Here is a 21507-nt window from a genome sequence, read left to right as displayed (position 1 = left end):
TCTGGAAATATTTGTTTCTCATCCCAAGTTCATGAGTCCTTGTGCAGTTCATTGTCTGCTTTACATGATATTCTTGTCAGTGTTTGATCAGCTCTCTGGACACGTTTGTTTTTTTCTGTAAGGGCATCTTTCCATTACTTTTCTGTTTCTAGCAGAGCTTAATTTTATTCACTCCAATACGTAGACTCAAGCTACCCTGAAGCCATATGTCAGAATAAGGGCTTCATATCTATCAAGAATGTGTGGGCAGCAGCCACAATGAAATATATTTAAATTTATCCAATAACATAAAGCAGAATGCTGAGCAAACTGTACCAGTTTGTAAATCACTATCGAAACAGTTTTTCCTTGAAGATGCCCATCCACAAGTACCAGCAGCAATGAATATGTGGCCATTTCCATTCTTGAGGATCTCTTCAGAATTTGTGTTGACGTACCCATAGCATCAATGAAATAAATACCACAGTTACTGTCAGCCCTGCAAGTGGCATACACTAAAAGAGTTTTATGGCCAAGGAGACAGGGACATTTCTTCTCCCTTATAAAGCTCCTGAAAACTTTTGAATACAATTCCCAGAGAGAGTGTTTCACATGTTGTACGGAGATACAGATCACTGGTACAGAAGGTGGCTTCTAAAGCTCAACCTATCTACATGCACCATCGATTACATCCTCCAGGCTCAAGTCTTTGTGGGAACTGGCAGGAATGCCAGGTGCTTTCCTGGGGACTGGTAAGTCGCAGCCTCTGTTTCTGTGGTCAAGGGAAGATAATGAACCGCTTGCTCCAGCGGGTCCCTGCTCAGCCCTACAAGAAGCCAGTTGGACACTTCTGTCGCTTTGGCTTCCCAGCTGCCAATGCTTCCTTGCAGGAGCCACTGGACAAAGACAAACAGTACCTTACCATAACCCGCAAGAGTCCGCAGCTCCCTTCTTCTTTCTCAGCCAACTCTATCACTTCCCTTTCCTTCTCTTGCCTTCTTTTTGGTTTCTTGTGTACTTGCACTCTTTTTTTTACTGCACAGCATCTGGAGAATTAGTATGGATGATAACAAGTATCTAATTTTTCTAGCTCCCCATTAACCTATTTTACTGATTTCTAGGAGGTACGTATTTTGTTAGTTTAAAACACAGACAAAAATGAAAAACATTGCTTTTTCAGAGGATGGAACTGCTCTTCATATTTGCAAAAACTAAAAACATGCACATTTTGAAAAGACTTCATATTTCAAATGCAAATTTGAATTGTTTCATTTTAAATATTTTTTCTATTCCTTCAGCTAAAATCATCTCCCAAATTCCATACAGATTTGTTGAACTTAGCATAGGCTTGAAAGTAGTTTTGATCAATCTGAATACACATCTTTAGTTAATTACATTTTCAAACACAAGCATTTTCACCAAATTCTAGCAAAACCAACAGATGAAAGCTGATCTGTTAATAATGGAAGGAATTTTAAGTTGGTGTTTGAAAGCACTTTTTTCTTTGATCTTTTTAACCACTATTTAACAGCAATTAAAGATGTCTTATGCCTTTGAATAGAAGAAGTCTTTGTTACAGGTTCTACATTTTTCTCCTTTCAATTAAGAGCTATATTAAATGCTCACAATTACATATTTCCCATGCCTCAAACAGGCCCTCAAAAGTACAGCAAATGTTTACCTTCTCAACATTTCTGAGTTAAAGAAACTGCGACAAAATAATTCATAAATACATCACAACTAAGGGGAAAAGTGCTGAGGTCAATGTAAAAATAGCCTTTGGAGTATACCTGCAAAACCAGGAGAGACAGGATAGGAAAAAGGAGCATGCACAGAGAGCCAGAAAAAGCACCATTTATTCACAAGTGCATTAGTGACAGAAGGGAAGTGGAACATGGCAACCCACAGTTTTGGCAATACCATGTTCAAAAACGAAATCTTACAGCCTTATCCACTGATGTTTCCTTCCTCATGAGAAGAAGGCAATATGCACAGTCCAGGGGTTATTTCTCTAAAATGCAAGAAATGATCAGTGATGGGGCAGAGTTCCTTGTTCACAAAAGGTTTTTCTGGAAGAACAGCACAAAACCAGTATGGTCTCTGTTGTTTCACAGAGGAATACTGCAGCAGTGCAGCAATAGCACAAGCTCTGAAACTCTATTTTCCCCATGTCCTTTCTCTAACTGTTACATATAAATTAAGTATTTCTTGTTTTAAGAGTAACATGGATCTATTTTGTAAAATAATTACTCWGGGAAATTAAAGGAAGAACAAGAAAGTGGATATTATTGAATCACATGAAAGAGACACAGATATATTGCAAAAGTTAACACACAAATTCCTTGGTGTAACATTTCCTTGCACCCAGGCTTTCTGCTCTTGATGGTGCTCTGCAGAGACAGCAGCTCATTGCAGAGTCAGGGTCTGATCTTAAAGTCTATCCAAGACAGCAGGGTTCCCTGGGCAGGGCTGCAGTACAGATAACAGGATGTGAACATCTCACTGTTTTATCCCCAGACTCTACTAACCGCGACTCTCTTGACATGATTGAACGGTGCATATGCCTGGTGTGCCTGGACAGCCCAAGCGGGGTGGAACTCAATGATACAAACATGGCATTGCAACTGCTACATGGGGGAGGCTACCACAAAAATGGGGCCAATCGTTGGTATGACAAACCTATGCAGGTAAAAACCTTACACTGCTATATTACTGCATGTGACAAAGGACTTCCATTGCCCTTGGGGCCGGGGCCGTTGTGAATCAAGTGAGAGAAAGAGAGGAATGTGGTATGAGCATTAGTCAAGGAAGAATTGGTATTGAGAGCAGAGCTGTTTGTTCCCTGCCAGCCAGAAGTAGGCAGGGGAAGCAGACCTACCGCCTCGTGAGCAGTGGGGGGCCTTTTCCAACACAGGTACACCTCCACTTTCCATAAAGTTGACCTTTGCATGAGGAGGTAGATATATAGACAGACAGACAGACAGACAGGTAGACAGCTGATAAATAACAGCAGGCATTTAATTCTGCTCAATTAAAAGAAAGAAAAAAGCTGGACTAGGAACCTAAAACAAAGAAGAAAAGCAGAATAGTTTTCTCTGTTCTTTCTCGTCACACCATTTCCTGGGGTCCTAGAAATACTACTGTTTACAATTTAGCATGTGCTTAAGCTAGTATTAGGTTCTCACTTAACAGACTGTTTATTCATTTAACGACATTCTTGTTGAAGCTTTCCCAGAAGTGCTGATTTCTCAAGCCTCTTTCCCAATCAGATCTTGATTGTCATATTTGAAAGTGTCACACTGCTATTTTCACATTCTGCARTAGACCCAGGGAGAAACAATATATTAATCTCCAACTGTCAACACTGGTGACACCTCATGAGAAATTGAAAAAAACCCTGACTGATACATTGCTCGTGCAATGCTTTTTGCTCTTGCCATATCTAAAAGCATCAACATGAAAAGAGAGACTGCTAAACTAATTTCACTTGCACCAGCTACCCCAGTGCAAATCTATTTTGGTAGTCATTCCTGATTTATGCCACTGTAAATGACATTATTAGCAGACTCAAATGTTATGTTTTTAAAGAACAAACCATTTGTCTTTAAGAACCATTTGTCTTTAATTAGAATCCTCTCTTATTTGCAGGGCCACTAGTAGAGAGGTTTCAAACAGATGGCAATAAACAACATTTTCTTCTTATTCACTATCAAAAGGTAGCAGAAAGCAAGTAAATTTGCATAGTGTATGTGAGGGCTTCACCTGGCCAGATGCATTCAGGCTAGAAGTAGACCAAAGGTAAAGAGAAATTCTTAGAGGAAAAAAAGATCCTATTTTCCTCCATGCAAATGCAGATTATATAAGAATTTTCCACCGTAAAACTTATATTCCCACAGTAAGACTTGTTTTTTCCCTCCACATTCTTCTCCAACTTTGCAGTGAGGCACCAGAATGAAAAATGTCCAGTAAAACCTTTTGCATCACATACAACTTGTCCTCTCTGAAAACCTCATGAGAACTACTGGAAACCAGGGAGGTAGGATGCGTCAGGGTGATACAAATGCACAGTGAGCGGAGTGGGAGAAGTCCAGCCAAAGACATTTTAAAAGAAGTGAAAAAAAAAAAATACCAGGGAAAGTACAAGAAACATATGAGATAAGCTGAAGTTTGGTCTGAAGTATCTGCTGGTGTTTGAGATGCAAAAATAACCAACTGCATGTGGGGTATCACTGAACTAGAGTGTGTTAAGTGCAACCAGTTATACCAGTGTGTATGCAATGAAATCAGGAAGGAAGCAAGTAAGAGGGAAATGAAGAAACCACCACAAAAAGGAAAAGAGGAAGCAGGATAGTGAAACAAGCCATGAGAAAGCTATTAAATAAGGATCGGCTTGATCATTTGATAGGACATTTGCAATAAAATGTGATTCTAAGGAACTTGCCAGATATAAAAGTCTTCCATTCCCTCCCAAATGCTGAAGGAGAAGCCCTTCCTGTCTTTCTAGTGACGGGAATCTTCTCTACCGTAAGGGCAGATGCTAAATCCAACTTCCAGATTGGGAAATGGGAATTGGTAAAGTTCGCATCCTCCCAGGAGTGGGCCCAAAATCCAAAATAGCAGCATAAAAAGGATCCAACACTGTGTGTCTCCCACTGTCATTTGTATCTATACATCTGGATCTATAAGTCAAGGAAGTTCCTGATGCGAGCAATAGAAAACCACAGGAGAATGACAACATCTCTTGTCAGGTTGGGTTGCTGCCATAGGTAACTTACCCAGAATGTGATACATTCACTACAATATCTTGTGCTTGTTCTTTTTCTCACTTAGTTCGTAGTAGGAAGAGACGGAGTCTGCGGTACAGTGTGTGAGCATTCCCCTTTCGATGGCATCGTCCTGGTGCAGTGCACAGAACACTTGCTCAAGCACATGTGAGTCCCCTTTCATTACAGCTACCATGCCCACTCTGAGCCCTGGAAATGCTCTACCAGCATCAAATTCCCCCGGTGGCACAGGGCCACACTAAACCATGCTCAAACCATTAGAAATCAGGCATTGACCAACAAACTGCTAAGAAAGCGCTATTTAACAAACAGATTATTACTGTGACCTTAATGCATTTTCTCTCACATACTCATAGGAAAGAAAGCTCCAAGAAGTTAGTCCGAGCCGATTCAGTGAGCGAGCTTCCTGCTCCACGGAGACTAAGATGGAAATGTTGCCCTGAAATTCAGGCACACTTGGCATCATCAGCAGAAAAACTCCAAAGGTAGCACAGATTCCTCATTTTTCTGAAGAATGAATGCAAACTGGGAACCACTCAGCACAGTGTGTTCAGGAAGGTGTTTCCTCCTATAGCACTCTCCTTGCTCACCCACTCCTCCTCCTCCTCTTCCCAAAGCTGGAGGTACTTAGCATCTCTTTGCAGCATGGGGCCCTTATGGAATTAATATACAGTATTCAGGCATTGCACTAGCACTGTGTTCCTTCCATGTAAATATTAGGAAAGCTAAAGATCACTGGAAAAACAGTTGAAATGACCTTCCCTATTTGCACAGGATGCAAACACTGCCTGTCCTCTGTTTTTATGGGTACATGGTTCAACCTGATTAAAGCAGAAGCCAGGCCAATGGAAATACATACATAGGACAAGTAGAATACAGCTGGTTTGAATAAACAATTTGAATTCAGTTATTTAATTTGTTTGCATCCATGTTGCTGCTGCAAAGGTTAGTTCTTCTGACTGGGTTTCCACACTGTAACAGATTTGCATGATTTTGGGGATGGGAGTCATGGCAATGAGAGATTTTCTTTCAAATGATTTCATTTCAATATTCAGGTCTTTGTTGTAACTCTCTCTGAAGAATTAACAGTATACACGTGATCAACTCTAAGTCTGTCCAGTGTGATCACACTAAATGAGGCCTCAAAGTGACTAAAAGCATATATGAGAGTATAAAAACATTCAGGATACAGAGTAATTTTTTGCTGTTTTTAAATAAAGGTAGCATTCTAAATAGAAACACTGAAAGGAGCCTATGGTCTTCACCTATTTCTTACACTTGTAAATCTCTCAGAAATTTGTCCAGAACAAAGGAGGCCCTGTCTTAGGCCTCAGAGGAGGAAATGCCAGAGAGAAAAAGGTGTTTTACTGAAAGGAACTGAAAGATCCGAGTGCCACAGCTCATGTCAGGGTTGCAGATTACAAGCCCAGTCTAGAACCTGTATGAATAAAAGTTAGTGGGAACAAGTTACCAAATGCCGGGACCACCAGCAGAATAGGGGCCCACTCACCTTAGAGTGGGCATAGGCATGAAATGTTCTCTGGGTTTTATTTGCAAACCAAAATGTAACAGGAGAATTTTGCATTGCCCCCCATGATCACCGCCTCTGCTTGTTTTCCAGGTTAGTAAAAAATCTGGACTTTATTGCCTACAAGTTTGAGAACTATGGAAAAGAATTTATCAAGAAACAAAAGACTAGCCCAGATGCCTACATTCAAGTAGCACTTCAGCTAGCATTTTACAGGTAAGGTTAATTAAAATCACAGGAACAAGGTAGCACAAGAGGAGATACTCGATTAGTTGTTTATACAAATGGTTGAGATTTTCCTTAGCACCAGACAAATACCTTCTGCATGGAAATGAGTTATCTTACCTGAAGACTGCAAGGCAGCCAAGATGGAAATTGCCCCTGGGTCTAAGACAGAGTACTCCTTTCACTCACCCCCTTTTTCACGCTTTGCTGTATTGACCCACTCCCTGCTCCCACACGCACCATTCCCTGCTAGCCCCCTCCCCACTGCTGTCACTGTGCCTGGCATAGAGAAGAGGGTGAGGGGACATGGCAGAGACTGGCAGACAATCCTGCCATCCACAGCAGCCAAAGCAGCGAGGGGATCTGAGTACATGGGGCAGAAAAGCTCCTTTGCCACTAAGGGTGTAGCTTGAGGGCACTGTGGCAATAAGCTAGAGCTCCCCACACAGGCGTGTCCTGGGCTGCAGGGAACAACATAGATACTACAGCAGCATATCAGATCAGAGTTCCTATACAGGATAATAACTACTGCTGCTCCCTTCCTCACAGGCACCTCAAGATTTGATAATACCCTCTGATTTCCATGCTATTATCAAAGTTAAAAGCTCCTTTTTACATTGTCAGAACGGCTAATGCTCCAGGATAGAGATCAGCTGCATAGTTTCCTGCAGAACAGCCTATTACACCAATAATTCTTAATCTTTATCATGTCAAATTAAATTCTGAAGTGCTCTTTATCTAGCCAAAACCAGCAGATGCCTAACACATTTTGCATACTCCATTAACCAAGGCCAACAACGATCTGGTCCAAGATTTTCATCTGGATCTCAGCCATCATACAAATCCCATTTATGCTACAAAAAGCTTAGGGGACAGTTATGTTATAACTGAGAGCCCTGACTGAACTGGAAGTAGCTAAGGCAAAGTAGGTTTCCTGAAACAGAGGTGGTAGCTATATATATCTGGATGCAAATTAGAACAATAGTCTACATGCTCCGTTCTATTTGCAACGTGGGCTTTCTGTCCACTTCGTAGTCTCAAATGGCACCCTTTTCCCCTTTTAATTTTCTGTTTTTCATTCACACATACACACAGTGCATTTTTTCTTGTTTTAAATAAAACCTATTTCACTCCTATAAGTATATGATTAATTACACAATTATTTTATGACACAGTACAAATAAAATATTCCTTGAGATCTTTCAGTAAATTCTAGTTTTACTAGCCTTGTTTTTACACAGCAAGTCATTTTTTACTGGTGCTGCATAACTGAAATGTATACAACCATATGCAGCTCCTCATATTAGAAAGGAGTGAGCATCCATCTTTTTTAAGTTTCTTATAGAATTCTATTAACATTAAGATGAATACTATGCAAAAAATAAAATCACGGCAGTAACAATGAAACATACTGAGCCTATATTTCTTTTCGTCTTTATGATTCCTTGAAAATAACCATTCTTTTTCTTATTTCATTTTCTCAGATGCCACAGGAGACTTGTCCCTACCTATGAAAGTGCTTCCATACGCCGTTTTGATGAGGGCAGAGTCGACAATATTAGGTCTGCTACCTCAGAAGCATTTGCTTTTGTAAAAGCAATGATTGATGATAAGTCAGCTCTATCGGTACGTTGGTCTGGCTCCCTCTAACTTCTCTGGTAAAACTCTAAGCAAATAAATACATCCACAATCCCCAATCTCTCAGTTGTTAACTATTAAGCAAGAGCATAAAGGCACAGGGCAGGATAACAGGCTTTACAGGATTTTGCTCTTTATGCAAACCAGCCATTAAGCTAAATATTTATATATTTTTATTTTTATTTAAGCATCCAAAAGATTCACAGGTGCCTAAACATGGCATTATAAGAAACAAAACATCTGAGGTTAGACCTAGTATCATCTTCTGTACGATCCATCATCAGAGACAAATTCTGCTCCCTGGAGAGATCTAGGCTGAACATGGAAAGTTCAGGATCATTATACTGCCACACCAGGGGAATTGCCTGGCAGGTCCCTACAACAGATAGCTGTGCTGCAGATTGCAATGTGTGAAGTGATCTAATTCACATGCTTTGATTTTGGTGGAAATGTTCTGACTGATCTTTTTGGTTTTAAAGTTGTGCTTCTGCCAAATATAATTATTCTTCTGGGATCCCCAAGGGACCTGAACCTTAATGATAAAAAGATATTGCCTAGCTAATAAAACAGCTCTCTAAACTGTCCTGACAGCCATCTTGCAAAAATGAAAAACTGTGTTGCCTTTTTTTGAGACACCACCATCTGTTTGCCAGAAGCATGAGTGCTCTGCATAGTAGATAGTGATGGGAAGAGGTACAGCTGACAGAGCTGAGACAGTATCTGCACAAACAGATCTGTGCCATTGTCCCTCCTGCTGCCTCCAGAGCGCTTCCCTTAACATGTCTCTGTGTGCCACTTCCACCCACTGCTCTTCACTGCTGTACGGKCAGTTTCCTGGTGGATGTTTAGCTGCAAAACACTACCACCATATAGATCATTTCACACAAAAAGCCCGCTACAGCGTCAACAGCCCACATAGATGTTCCTTAGCATCTAGCATAGGATTGCCAAAAGTATTACTGGGCTGTAAACTAAGTGTAAATTAATGAAACATTGTAAAATGGGCTCTAAAATCAGAAGATGAGGAAAAATTTGTCCAGAGAAGACGTAGTCTGTTTGTCCACTGCTTATTCAACCCCCTTAAGATTACCAAGTCCAGAACTTACCTCATGACGAACATGATTTGAAGAAGTTCCATATTAAAAATGACAGCTCAAAGGAAAGCTGAGGTAATTTCCTACCTAGTATGGGTAATTCAAGGCAGAWTTATGACCATACTACTATATACACTAGTGACTACCATACATTAGACAAGAAGATGCCTTTGTTATCCGCTATCACAATGCCCTGTCCAACTGCCCATGGCACAGCTCTTAACAGTATTTCATTAGAAGCTGGAGTCATCCGTGCAAACCCTCCCCTCCTGACTCGGGCCTTGGCATACCCCCAGTCCCAACACACGTTCCCACAGGCTTGGGGCAGTCCTAGGAAGAGCCAGCCTGCTCCTGGCACATTGTCTGGCCATGTTCCTCTTCCTCCCTCCAACAGTCTCTTTCCATCTTCCCTGGTCCAGCACTTTCTGACTTCTCCAGCTCTCCCAAAGCTTCAATATTTCTCATTTCTTTATGACTTAGATCTGAGATTGTGCCCATCTTAACAGCATCCTGAACTGTATTGCTTCACATGACAAAGCAGAACGCCATGCTCCCACCCCAAAATCTTAATATCACATGCCTTAGCAATACCAAACAGGGAGAAAGTTTTTATTCCCTCTGAAAAGGCTGCAAGCAGAATGCAGACCCCTCCACTGCTACTTTTCCTGCCTTCTTGTCCACTGAGAAATGCAAAGGGCATCTAAACAGATCCATGACTGTCTTTGAGACAAACTTTTAAAGTAGCAAAATGTTTGTTCAGATTTGAACAGCTTTCAATCCAAAACTATATATATATTGTGATCACAGAATCAGTTAGAAACAGAATTCACTTAACAGAACTCTCTTCCAAGGTGATTTCTTTAGACCTACTGATTGCTTGTGGATGTGACGGGGTTAATTCTATTTTTTTGGACAAAGAGATGCATCATTTGATTTAAGTAGCCTTGAAGTCCCCAAAATATTGTTTGTTAATAGCCATTAATCCAAATCAAATTWAAAAAAATTCTATCTATTGCCAATAAAAGTGCTTTTCAAGGCAGAGCTTGAACAGTCACCAAAGATTGATCAAGTCAGATTGATTCTCTACCAGGAGAAATATCTCACGCATTTGACACTTGCTGTAAAAGAAGCAGCATCTGACACTGCAGAGATTGCTTGAATAGCTGTAAATTAATCAGATTTAAAGACTGCATTTGATAATTTAATCTGTATAAGGGAACTAAGGCCTGGCTGTAGCCTTGTGAAAAAATATCAGACTCTGTACTTTGAGGGTCCCTGATGGTGGCCTTGAATTGCTTCTAAAAGGAATTCTTTGTTAAAAAGATCATTCATCGTCCACTGGAGCTGAAGGTTCCCTGTTCATCTGGAGACCTAGCCATTCYTGGCTGTTTCAGGGTCTCCCAAAGTTGAAGTGTCTGACTTGATGCACAGCAAGGCAGCACTTCCTAGGATCGCTCTTTTGATGTAAAAAGCTGACATTAGACAGGACTCAAAATTTGCTAGTTTGTTATCTGAAATGTGAGGCATCTGTGAAGGGTAGAGCGGCTGTGGAAACTTCTAGATGCCCTTTCACACAGGGGAGTAATTTCTTGACCAGCTACTAAAGCATCAGTAATGGTTTTCATTAATACCACTGTCATTGTCCAGATAAATCATTCTGGAGAAGATATACTGCCTGTTTTGAAAGGCTGAATTACACTTGGCAATTATCTTCCCTACTTCAAACGAAGTGATTCAATTAGTAATAATCTACACCCCCAAAGACCCATGGAAAGGAACTGCAAATCTTTCCTCAACTTCAAACAGAGCACGACCAATGAGCCTGTTCAACCCTCACACAACCAAGTGCTGTAGCTGATCATGACACTGAATCCCTATGGCTTTTCACTGATACATTTATTCAGAGTACTTACACCGGAGAAAGGAGAAAAGGGCATTTGAGAGTCCTTCCTATTTGGTTGCTGGTTAATTGATGGAAGATGCTATTTCTTTGAAAGATATTTCAATAATAGATATATTTCTATTCCCCAACAGGATTCTGAGAAGATGCAGAGATTTAAGGATGCAATTGCAGCTCAGACTAATTACACTATTTTGGTAAGTAAAACATTGCTTTGTCTGGATAAGGACTAGCTAGTTTTTCCAAGAAAAGTATGAAGATACAGTCTTTAAGTATTTGAGCATTATAAAATGTAGTCATCTCTAAATAGGAAAGTATCCACTGTGACACATTCAAGAAAATTTCTAATGACCCAAACATACTTTAAATAGCCTTATTCAACTAATCCCAATTAATCCTGAAGGCAAAATGACAAAATTCTGCATAAGACATCAGTGGCAAGATCATCGCTCTTGGGCATTACCTCTCTCATCTAGAACTGTCACGGAACATGACACTCTATACAACATATTCACAGGCAACGTGTATCTGTGAAACATGTATGACTTGCATCGCTGTCATTAATTAGGAGTCCCAGCCACAAATTAAGATTCCACTAAGTTTGGTACTGTACAAATTAACAATTCAAAAATAGCCTCTGCCTTAAAGTGCTTGCAGTCAAAATATAACGAAGTTTTAAAATATATATATTGAAAGGTTTGCAAAGCAGAACACTAGCAAGATGCAATAACCCTTTATTCTGAGCTCTTTGTGACCATCATTAAATGTTAGCCATGCAGAGAGCCAAGAAAAGAGGAAATGGGGCATTCTAAGATGAAGTGGCAAGTTGACAACCGAGTGCCTTAACAGGAAAAGAAGCAAGCAAGGCTTAAGAAGCAATTGACTTAGCTGCCTTATAACATGCATGAGGGATAGAACTCAAACTGGAAAATTTAGATTCCCAAAGTTTACAGGTATTTAGATCCTAAAGCTATAATATTACAGAAAAGCTCATGAAATCTGTAACACATAGGAAGATTTTTTTTTTCTCCCTAAAACTGATCATTGGCATATTTTCTTATGTTCCTCTTCCCTAGGGGAGAGAGATCCTTATCTGGGAGCTGATCCTCAGCTGACAAGAGCAGTCATAGTTCCACTAAGTCTGTGGCCAGCAACTGAGAATATAGCTCCTCAGATAGACAGGTATTCCAGAAGGCTGATCCAGGGTGCCATAAAATAGAGGTCATTAACAACAAGGGAAGGATTGTAGAAACTCCATTTTAAAGGTCCAAATGCAGTATTTAAAAAAGGAAGGGATTCCTCCCAGTGAAAAAATAATTTTGGTGTTAAATACCACTCATTTTCTATTGAATAAAATTGAGACAATTCATACTGGGTAACACTCTGCATCCCGCTGTGTCAAGACAAAGCACAGACTTAATTTACTAACAACTTTCTCAAACCACTCATGAAATTAATAAATGTTAATAACCAGCTATGTTAAGACGATCTGCTGCCCATGGTTCTGCCTCAGACTATTGCCTAACAAACCCACTAAAAACCGTTACATATAATCATTGCTGATTACTGTTTAAATACTCACCATACTCAAGGAATTATTCACTTCTAGTGGCTATTTCCAAGGTATGCTCAGAGCATAGGAGAGGTGAAGTGTTGTGYTTAGGCAGGATTTGTTCCTAAGTCTGTGAAACAAAAGAAGCAGGGGAGAAGGTTTTGTGTTTCAAACACCATACTGGGATATGCACCTTAGAAGCTGAGACTGAATTTCATCTTTAAAGCAGAGGCAAGTCTTACCTCAGAGAAACTGTCTCGCCTGAGCTATCTCAGGGCAATCTCCCAGTGAAGACAATGTACTGCTGATTTACCGGGTCACAACCAGTGGAGTTTCTATACAACATCTTTTTTTTTTTTTCTATTAACCCCCCCCCCCCCAAGTCATTCCAGTCCAAGAAAATGTCACAAAATTTAGCCTCTGGTGTAACTCACGGGAAAAAATTAAAATCACTATGGGAAAATGAATTTAATTGATGTGTCTTTATGGGTAAGACTTGCATGGTCTGACTAAATCATATATGTAACAGACTGCAGTGTAATAGCCCCTAAGAAAACCAAAAAATCTACTTCATAAAACAAAAAGCAATCTAATGATTTTATTTCCCCTTGTTAAGGCTTACTAGTAGCATTGCTATCTTAAATGTGGAGCCCTAAAATTTAATTTAGCACAGTTTTTTCCTATGCGTTGACTCACAGTTTATTTCGTTAGCCTGTCTCGGCCTCTCTTCAGACATGGCATTGATCTATGTTGCAAAAATGTCATTGCTAACAGCCTTATAAATCTTGTGTGATAGCAAAATATTTCCTTTGATTATCAAGTCAGTTTCCCTCTATGGGAAAAACAAGTAAATGCTGCCCTGATGTATGCTCCTTTTTGCAGCTTCCCTGCTCCATCTGGCTTGATGACCAAATAGGCCCTTTACCAATGGGTGTCTATTCCTTAATATGCCAAATAAGATTATGCACTCCTTGCCCCTTGCTTCAGGCATTTATTAGTGGTTAGGATGATTCTGCACCTAAGAGGAAAAACAAGCTGGTGCTCTTCTTTAAATCCTACGTTCTCTCTTAGGTTGCTTTGTTTCCCTTGTTATGAGGGGCTGGTGCCATGGCATGGGGATATCAGTTCTGTTTTCAGTGTAGTCCAAAATTCCTTGTTCAGCATTCCCTTCCTCAACTCCATCCTCCTGTAATCAATACACTCACCACTTAGAATGAGGCTAACAAGCTTTTGTGCCACTTCTGGAGAATAAACAGAAGGAAAAAAGAAGGCCTTTAAATGCATCTTTTCATCTGAGACAATTTCTGCCCATTCAGAACAGCTCAGCCCTGTTCTTCAGCTGCCAAAATTTTGATTGGTTTCCTAAAGAAACAAAACACCTGTAATTATGCTCTCTGTCCATCTGTCTGCCTACTTCCTCTACTAACTTTTGATCCTGTTAGCCATCTTCAATCACATATGCTAGCAGGTCAAAGATATTAAACCTAATGAAATTCCGTAAGTCTATGGAGTTAGGTAGCTGGTTAGAGCAGAGGGACCAAGCATAGCAAGCCCAGGGCAAAAAAAAATTATTACAGGCTCTGCAGCAATTAGTTCTTGAGAGCTGGCTAGCTGGTCATCAGCATGCCCATACCATTAACCAGTCAGCCATGGCACATGCTGCTGATTGCCCCCCTGCAACACGGGACACAGGAGGAAAACAGGGACAATCATGAGCAGGGCCTAGGGGCAAGCATGGCTGGTTGCGAGCTATGAGTGTGGCGAGCAGAGAATCAGGGCAGCAGGATGGAACGTGGATTGCTCTAGGTCTCTTGCTTGCCAAACACCTTATTTTCTCTTGAAAAGCCCTGTTTAATCTGATCCTAGATCCATGGTGCTGGGCCTGGGGAGTTTATCCAGCTATGTTGTCCTATACTTACCGTTCTCAAATGCCTTCTTAGAAACAAGGGCTGCCTCTGAGACAATCCAACTCTTCAGCRAAGCCAGCACATGGGCAGGGGTGAAGGGAAATTGGGGTGTTTAGGCAGTGAATTAAATAGAGAAGGCATCCGCATCCCTAATCCCAGTCTTCTCAAGTGGTGGGGGATGCTAGTAGATCATGATAGATCACTAGTAGATCTGTTCTATACTTGAAATTGGATCTAACTTTGAAGATGGCCCTGCTCTGAGAGGTAGTTGGATCAGAAAGATGACTTCCAGAGGTCCTTTCCAACTTAAGTTATTCTGTGATCACTAGTAGATCTGTAGTAGACCTCTAGTAGATCTTTGGATCTAAATTCTATGGAATCACATGCATTCTACCTGCCAGGATTGAGACCCAGGCAGCAATGCAATAAAAGATTAATTCCAGCCTGAAGGTGTTTTGGAGCTTCCTTATAATATAATCCTAGTGATGCACCGGCAATTCCAAATCTACTTAGAGAAATCCAGTGCCCCATATTCTCCCTTTAGCAGCTTTGAAAGACCAATCCATGATATTCAGCTCTGAGAAATGATGAGCATCCAGAATTGCCGATAACATCAGCACATGACACATCTCAAGACCAAGCTCTTTCCTAATACTTACAACTACAAAGCACCAGATGGATTCTAGTTATTGATCAGCAGAGTACATACCTGGAGTAATATCTGAATTGAGGTAAGGCATTACACCATTCAAACCAAGTTCATCAACTCCGACCAGAAAACTAGGCAACAACAGCCAGGAATGCACCTCCATACTTAGTTAAATACTGACGTACACCATGTTGTACACAGGCTATTACTGGAATGGCAATAGACAATCATCTGCTAGGGCTGAGAGAGGTGGCACGGGAACACTTCAAGGAACTGCCAGAGATATTTACAGATGGGACGTATTTGACAAGCAATCGATTCATCCTCTCAACCAGCCAGGTGAGTTTTTCATATTCACTGGTCTTGCTATGCAAAGGCTAATTCATTCTTGTTCTTTAGACCTTGCAGTTCACAGTGAGAATGATAGATTAAAAAAAAAAAAAAAACACTGATACATCAAGAGATCTGCAAAATTCTCCAGATTTTTTTTTCCAGTTTTGGTTCATTTCCCCAAATTAGCACAGTAAATACTGGCTGAAGTTTTTACTTCCCTTGCAACACCTCAAAGCCTTTCCCAGAAATTCTGAAAATGCACACATACAAATTCAGCAAAATTTTTATGAGGGCCCACTCCTTCCCCACTTTCCATACTACATATCCTCCCATTTCCTGTCTTTTCCTCCTTCCCCCCAGGCACCGGCTCTAGTGGGAATTCTTTTCTCCAGTGACAGTACAGCCACAAGCCAGACAGGCTGCCATTCTGAGAGAGAAAAGCCAAGAGCTGTGAGCAAGTTTTCTTCTTAAAAGTAGCTATGTCTAAAATCTTCTAGAGCCTTCAGCTACTCACTGTCAGACTGCAATCCATGCAGGCATGCATCTGGATTTACAGACATATTAGACATTTACAGACATTCAAATTTACAGACATTTACAGATTTATAGTTATGTACAACTATACTAAGATACTCTAAAAGTCAACGCTTCCTATATTCAGTGTTCTCAAAAAGGAAACGTCCTTTGTAGCATACAGCTTAAAAATTAAATGTTTCATTGCATATAGCAGCAGTCCTAATGAAAGAAGAAATCTATGTAGGAATTCATTTACGGAAACACTAACTCAACTGCATAGATTGGAACTATGCAACAAAAAAGACTTATAATATCGTGCTGAAGCATAAAACCTTAATAAGTAATTTGATCTTGTCATAATGTTTGTAGGCTTTCAGACATGAGTGAATGTAACCAACATACTACTACATAAATTCTCCAAGAAACTATCCATGAGCAAAGAGTGCTCCTGAATAGCTATATGGCCTTCGGCTGTTGCACAGCCAATTTATCTGACAATTCTATGGCTCTATTAGCAGGACTAATGGCTTGTTCTACACCATTAAAAAAACCAAATGTCATTTCTGAAGGCCCATGTACACAAAGTCTGAAACATATAGATTTCTAACACATTTTTTATTTTCTCTAGTAGAAAGTGTTTCACTCCAGTATTATGCCATAATTAAACTGAAGTGTAATAGAAATGTAATTTTAGCTGGTACCTAGACACATTAAAATATATTTTTAGACAGCATCACAATTATAAATGATTATTAAAAATGGACAAACTACATTCTGTAATTGATTACAGCCTTCACATTACCAGGTTAACATAACAAGTTTAAGATAAATTAAGGAAAACCTTACAGAAGTTTTATGTAACATAATTACATACAGCCTTACAAATTCCATAGCAATCAGTAAACAAAGCTCATAGCTGTTAAAGATCTATATAGAGCAAGCAAAGAAATACATTACACCTACTTCAAATGATTCCAGTTTTCTAATGCACACAACCAAATTCTATACTGAGATCAGCTTTTACCTTCCAAGTGTCAGCTCCAGGTCTGGACTTCTGAAGGAAGCCATATTCTGTAAGGAGGATTCACCACATTTCAAACACTAGTAGCATTGGGGTATGTGTGTGGGGGGGTTGTTTGTTCGTTTGTTTGTTTTGCTTCATTCCTAACCAGCATTTCAGATGCCCTGATTAATCAGAAATCATTCCTTACCTTCTCCCTGCAACCAGGTTCCAACTACCATGGAAATGTTCTGCTGCTACGGGCCTGTGGTGCCCAACGGTTATGGAGCATGTTATAACCCTCAGCCAGAGCACATATTATTTTGCATCTCAAGCTTTAAAGACTGTAAAGAAACCTCCTCTGACATGTTTGCAAAAGCTGTGGAAGAAAGTCTCCTAGAAATCAGAGATCTGTGTAGCAAATGCAACTCCACTATGGCAAAGCCACTCGCTAAACAGGAAGCAACCCCACAGTCACAGAGTGACCGCAAACCCTAAGAGGCCGTGGGAATTATTTTCCTGAATACACCTTATGGGGAAACAATGATATGGTTGTTCAAAGGCAAGATAATACAAGTAATATATTAGTGTACAGCAAAAATATAATTTGTTTTAGGTTGTTGCCAACATTTAAAACCTCATAAAATACTGAAGCTTCCATTTCTTGCTTAAGAGTCAGTAAAAAGGTTTGTTTCACTGGCTGAAATGAAGAAGGCAGTAACACGAGTATGTGTGGTACAACCGTTTCTAACCATAATTGACTTATGCTATTTTACCATCTAAAAGAAATTGAATAAGTTTGTATATGACTTGAATAAAATACTAAGGCACACTGACTTAACATCCCCTGCAAGTAGTTCTAAAACATTCACATCTGTTCTTGCAAGGTTTGCATGTAAAGAAAAAAAACATTCCCCCCAATCAAGAATGTTGAGCATAATATTGTAAATAATAGGCTGATACCATTAAATCTTAAAATTTTGCATGAAGAGTATTTAACACTATATGCTATTTCCTATATCCAAGAGACATACCCTGGTAATGTTACCTACAAAAGCAGATCATTTTTAATGTGGCTTCTGTATATCTCCACAAACAGCAACAGATTTTAGGAAAATTACAGGAGTGTCTGCATGTTTCCCCAGCTCAAAAATGATGCAGAAACAGTTTAGCCTTTATTCTGGTTTGCACTGGCCCCAAACCAAGCACCTTCACATACATGTTCTACTTGCACTAGAGGAGATCAATGCAGAAAGCAGCATAGTGGAGATAAGACCCAGCAAAGAGAGCTGTGAACTTTTTGTCCATAATGAATTGACTTAATTGTTTTTTTTCAATAAGTGGGCAAAATTCAGCCTGACAGAGAGGCAAAGCACAAAGCAGAAGTGCAATTCAATCCCACTCAAGAGCTTTTCATCTGCACAGGAATGAATTTAGTTACTGTGACTAACAGAAGAACTGTATGCAACCACACAAAATCAAAGAGCAATAAGTAACTAGAAGCAAGAGGCAAGCAGTAAGAGATGCTTGCAAGATATGGAAGTCTCTAAGTTAGAACTATAAATAACAGTTTAAGAGTACTGGYACTTATTTCAACTTTGGATCATCCCACTTGGGAGGGATTTATATTTTATATTTTTTAATATTAGATATAGAGTATCATATTCTACAATATAGAGTAAATTAAACAGGGAAAATAATATAGCATCTAAATAATTTCCATGTTCTGGGGGTGTTATTTTGAGGCTTCTCTCATTATCTCTTTAATTTCCAACAATTCCTCCAAGAACTGATATTTTCAGTTACCTTCTCTCAAGCTGAAATATGTTGGCTTGCTTAGAGATTTTCAGTCCTAATTGTTAGAATTTAGTCACTGACTAAAGACACTTACTAACTAAATTTGATGCAGATCCTTCATAAGGCAAGCTGGAGCACACTCAGAAGTCTAGCCAGGGGCTGTTTACTTGCCTATGGAGAAGTGGATACCTTCTTTTTAATTCTTCCCATGGACCGAATAATCATGTGCTTAAGCACTCACAGGCCTAAAAGCGGGGGGGGAGAGGGGGGGTGTACAATAAACTAGTCAGAGAGATGCAGGGATACTTTTCTGTCTAAGAAGTCTAGATAGTGATTCAGGACAGTATATACGTCCTTGCTTATTTTAATGCCTCTTTGGAGTCACATACATGCAGTTGTCCGCTGGGTAAAGGCTAGCCACAAGCCCTTATATTAAAGCACAGTAGGCCTGATAATCAGTTGGAACAAGTCAGGTATGTTGGAGCTAATCAACTGTGTTGATTTACAGTGACTGAGGGCTGGGCTTATGCTTTTAAAGTTTATGTGTTCATTTAAAAATATGTATATTTCATTACTCTCTTAAATATCGTTCAAACAATAGTAAATACAGAATTTATTTTTAGATTATATAAAAGAAAATGGCATAAAAGCTGCCCCAAAGATGAAATAAAAAAAAAAGTAACCTGTTAGTCAAACCAAGTGTTCACTTAATGAATATACTGTTCAAAATATGACTTTAAATTGTTTTTATACTGAAATTCTGTAAATTACTTTGAAATATTCCCAGTAATTTTGCTTTGGTTTGTTTTATGTCACTACAAAGGCATTCTGCACTTTTAACACATATGTAGCACTACAATCGCAAGATTTTTTCTTAGAATTATATTTTCATAGAATTATATGTTTGAAATGATGACCAAACTTTATGTGCATAAAAATACTGTGAGTAGTTATTTGATTATTAATTTACTTCTACTGAAATAGATCTCATTTTATTTTATATTCTATTTTGACAGATATTAATTTTTATTTACAAATATTACCTGTATATTTTTATTTTACCTTTTTGGCTGGAATTTTAAAAATAGCTCAAACACTGTACTCAACACACAATCACTGAAAATTCAGGCTGAAACTCAGACTACATATGAAATATTATACCAGTTTATCATTAAGTAGAAGAGCCCATCACTTGTCTACAGCTGCAATAACAGATGTTTTAGATGTTGTGATTGGTGGTGGAAAATAGTGACATCGTGTTTTTTACTTGAGGAAAAAATCAGTGATCACCCATACGTCCTACTTATTTAGCTAATCATTCCATACTTAATGCTTACTGTTTTTAGCATTCACTCTACTCTTCACATCATTCTGTTGAAATGAGCAGCTTCATTGAACTTGGTCACTCCAGAGGAAAACATTCAAGTACATGCTTAACCTTTACTCACAGTAAAAGTAATAAAYGTAAACTACCTTACTTTGTTCAAGAAACTTCAGAAACAGTTCAGGTACATTGAAACGAGAGTCTTGAATAAACTCAAGAGGGACAAAGTTCACAGTGCAGAGCATTACAAACTTACCCTCAGTTTGTTGGCAGGAGCTTCATAAGGGACTGTGCTTCTTCTCAGTTACCACAATCACCTGTACCTATGTGGTATGATCCCATGCTGCAGCTGCATATGTTAAGGATATCAGGAAATAAGTTTTCTTAGGTACCTATTTAAAGTTAATTGTATTAGACAAATGAAGTTCTCTTCTGAGGTTTTAAAATATGCAATCCGTACACACACACGGAAATCAAACCTGAAGTTTTAAAAATGTTTCCAACCAGAAAACTATGGAATGGATTGTTCATATTAAAAAGGTAGAAAATCTTAACTGACAGACTAAGTATAATTATGTTAACATAACAAGTGGCAATGATTTAAAGAGACCTCCTGGTTGGACTTGAGACAAACTCACTGCAAGAGTTTTAAGATGGCAATTATTTCATGCTGTACGCAGGTATACACACACATACACACAATACTGGGATGCAGAATTTAAAAACTGATTTTTGTGAACCTCAGTATTCACAGTGAACAGACAAAAGTAAAAGAAACTTGACTTCAGAACAGTGATGCGTATTAAGGGTGTAAGTACCTGACAGTACTCTTCTGAGTATTGTCAAAGGCCTTATGCTGTGTGTAAAATAGGACACATTATGACAATATAGCTGAACTTCTTCTGGTGTTTGAGTTACAGAGGACATAAAAATATTTTAGTGATACTTTTATTTTTGTAAAATAGTATAGATTTATGACAAATGTAAATGTGTATTTATAGCACAGTTGGTTTTGTTTCATGCTTTACGGAAATATGGTATTTATCTGCCTCTATATTCATATATATAACTCAGAGCAAAGGATACACTGGTACTATGAATTCAGCTTAAAGACACAGGTTCAGAGCAAATAAAAACCGTCGCAAGAAAAGTGTCGTCGCCGTTTCCTGTCACGCAGGTCGCCGCTCCCGCAGCCCCGTCCCTCCGCTACTCCGCGCCGCCCGGGCGGTGCCGCTCCCGCCGCGCCTAACGGTCGCCAACGGTCGCCGCCCCCTCCCCCCG

At 39.4% G+C, this 21507-nt stretch overlaps 2 protein-coding genes across 2 annotated transcripts in view; one reads left to right on the top strand and one right to left on the bottom strand.

Annotated features, from left to right (window-relative positions):
* The window catches only part of CHAT (choline O-acetyltransferase), a 30755-nt gene extending 12846 nt beyond the window's left edge, over positions 1–17909 (top strand). The window contains exons 7-14 of the mRNA XM_026069939.1: positions 2497–2666; positions 4810–4910; positions 5120–5248; positions 6385–6507; positions 8001–8142; positions 11283–11345; positions 15458–15595; positions 17334–17909. Of these exons, the coding sequence (XP_025925724.1) occupies positions 2497–2666; positions 4810–4910; positions 5120–5248; positions 6385–6507; positions 8001–8142; positions 11283–11345; positions 15458–15595; positions 17334–17603 (1136 nt within the window). The 3' untranslated portion in view covers positions 17604–17909. The remainder of the gene's footprint in view (positions 1–2496; positions 2667–4809; positions 4911–5119; positions 5249–6384; positions 6508–8000; positions 8143–11282; positions 11346–15457; positions 15596–17333) is intronic.
* OGDHL (oxoglutarate dehydrogenase like) overlaps positions 1–21507 on the bottom strand; it is a 132555-nt gene that overhangs the window by 32291 nt on the left and 78757 nt on the right. The gene's annotated exons all lie outside the window — the stretch shown is intronic.

This window comes from Apteryx rowi, unplaced genomic scaffold (assembly GCF_003343035.1).
Source record: "Apteryx rowi isolate R43461 unplaced genomic scaffold, aptRow1 scaffold_30, whole genome shotgun sequence".
NCBI lineage: Eukaryota > Metazoa > Chordata > Aves > Apterygiformes > Apterygidae > Apteryx > Apteryx rowi.
Note: the sequence above shows the minus strand (reverse complement) of the source record. Positions and strands in the feature narration are given on the sequence as shown.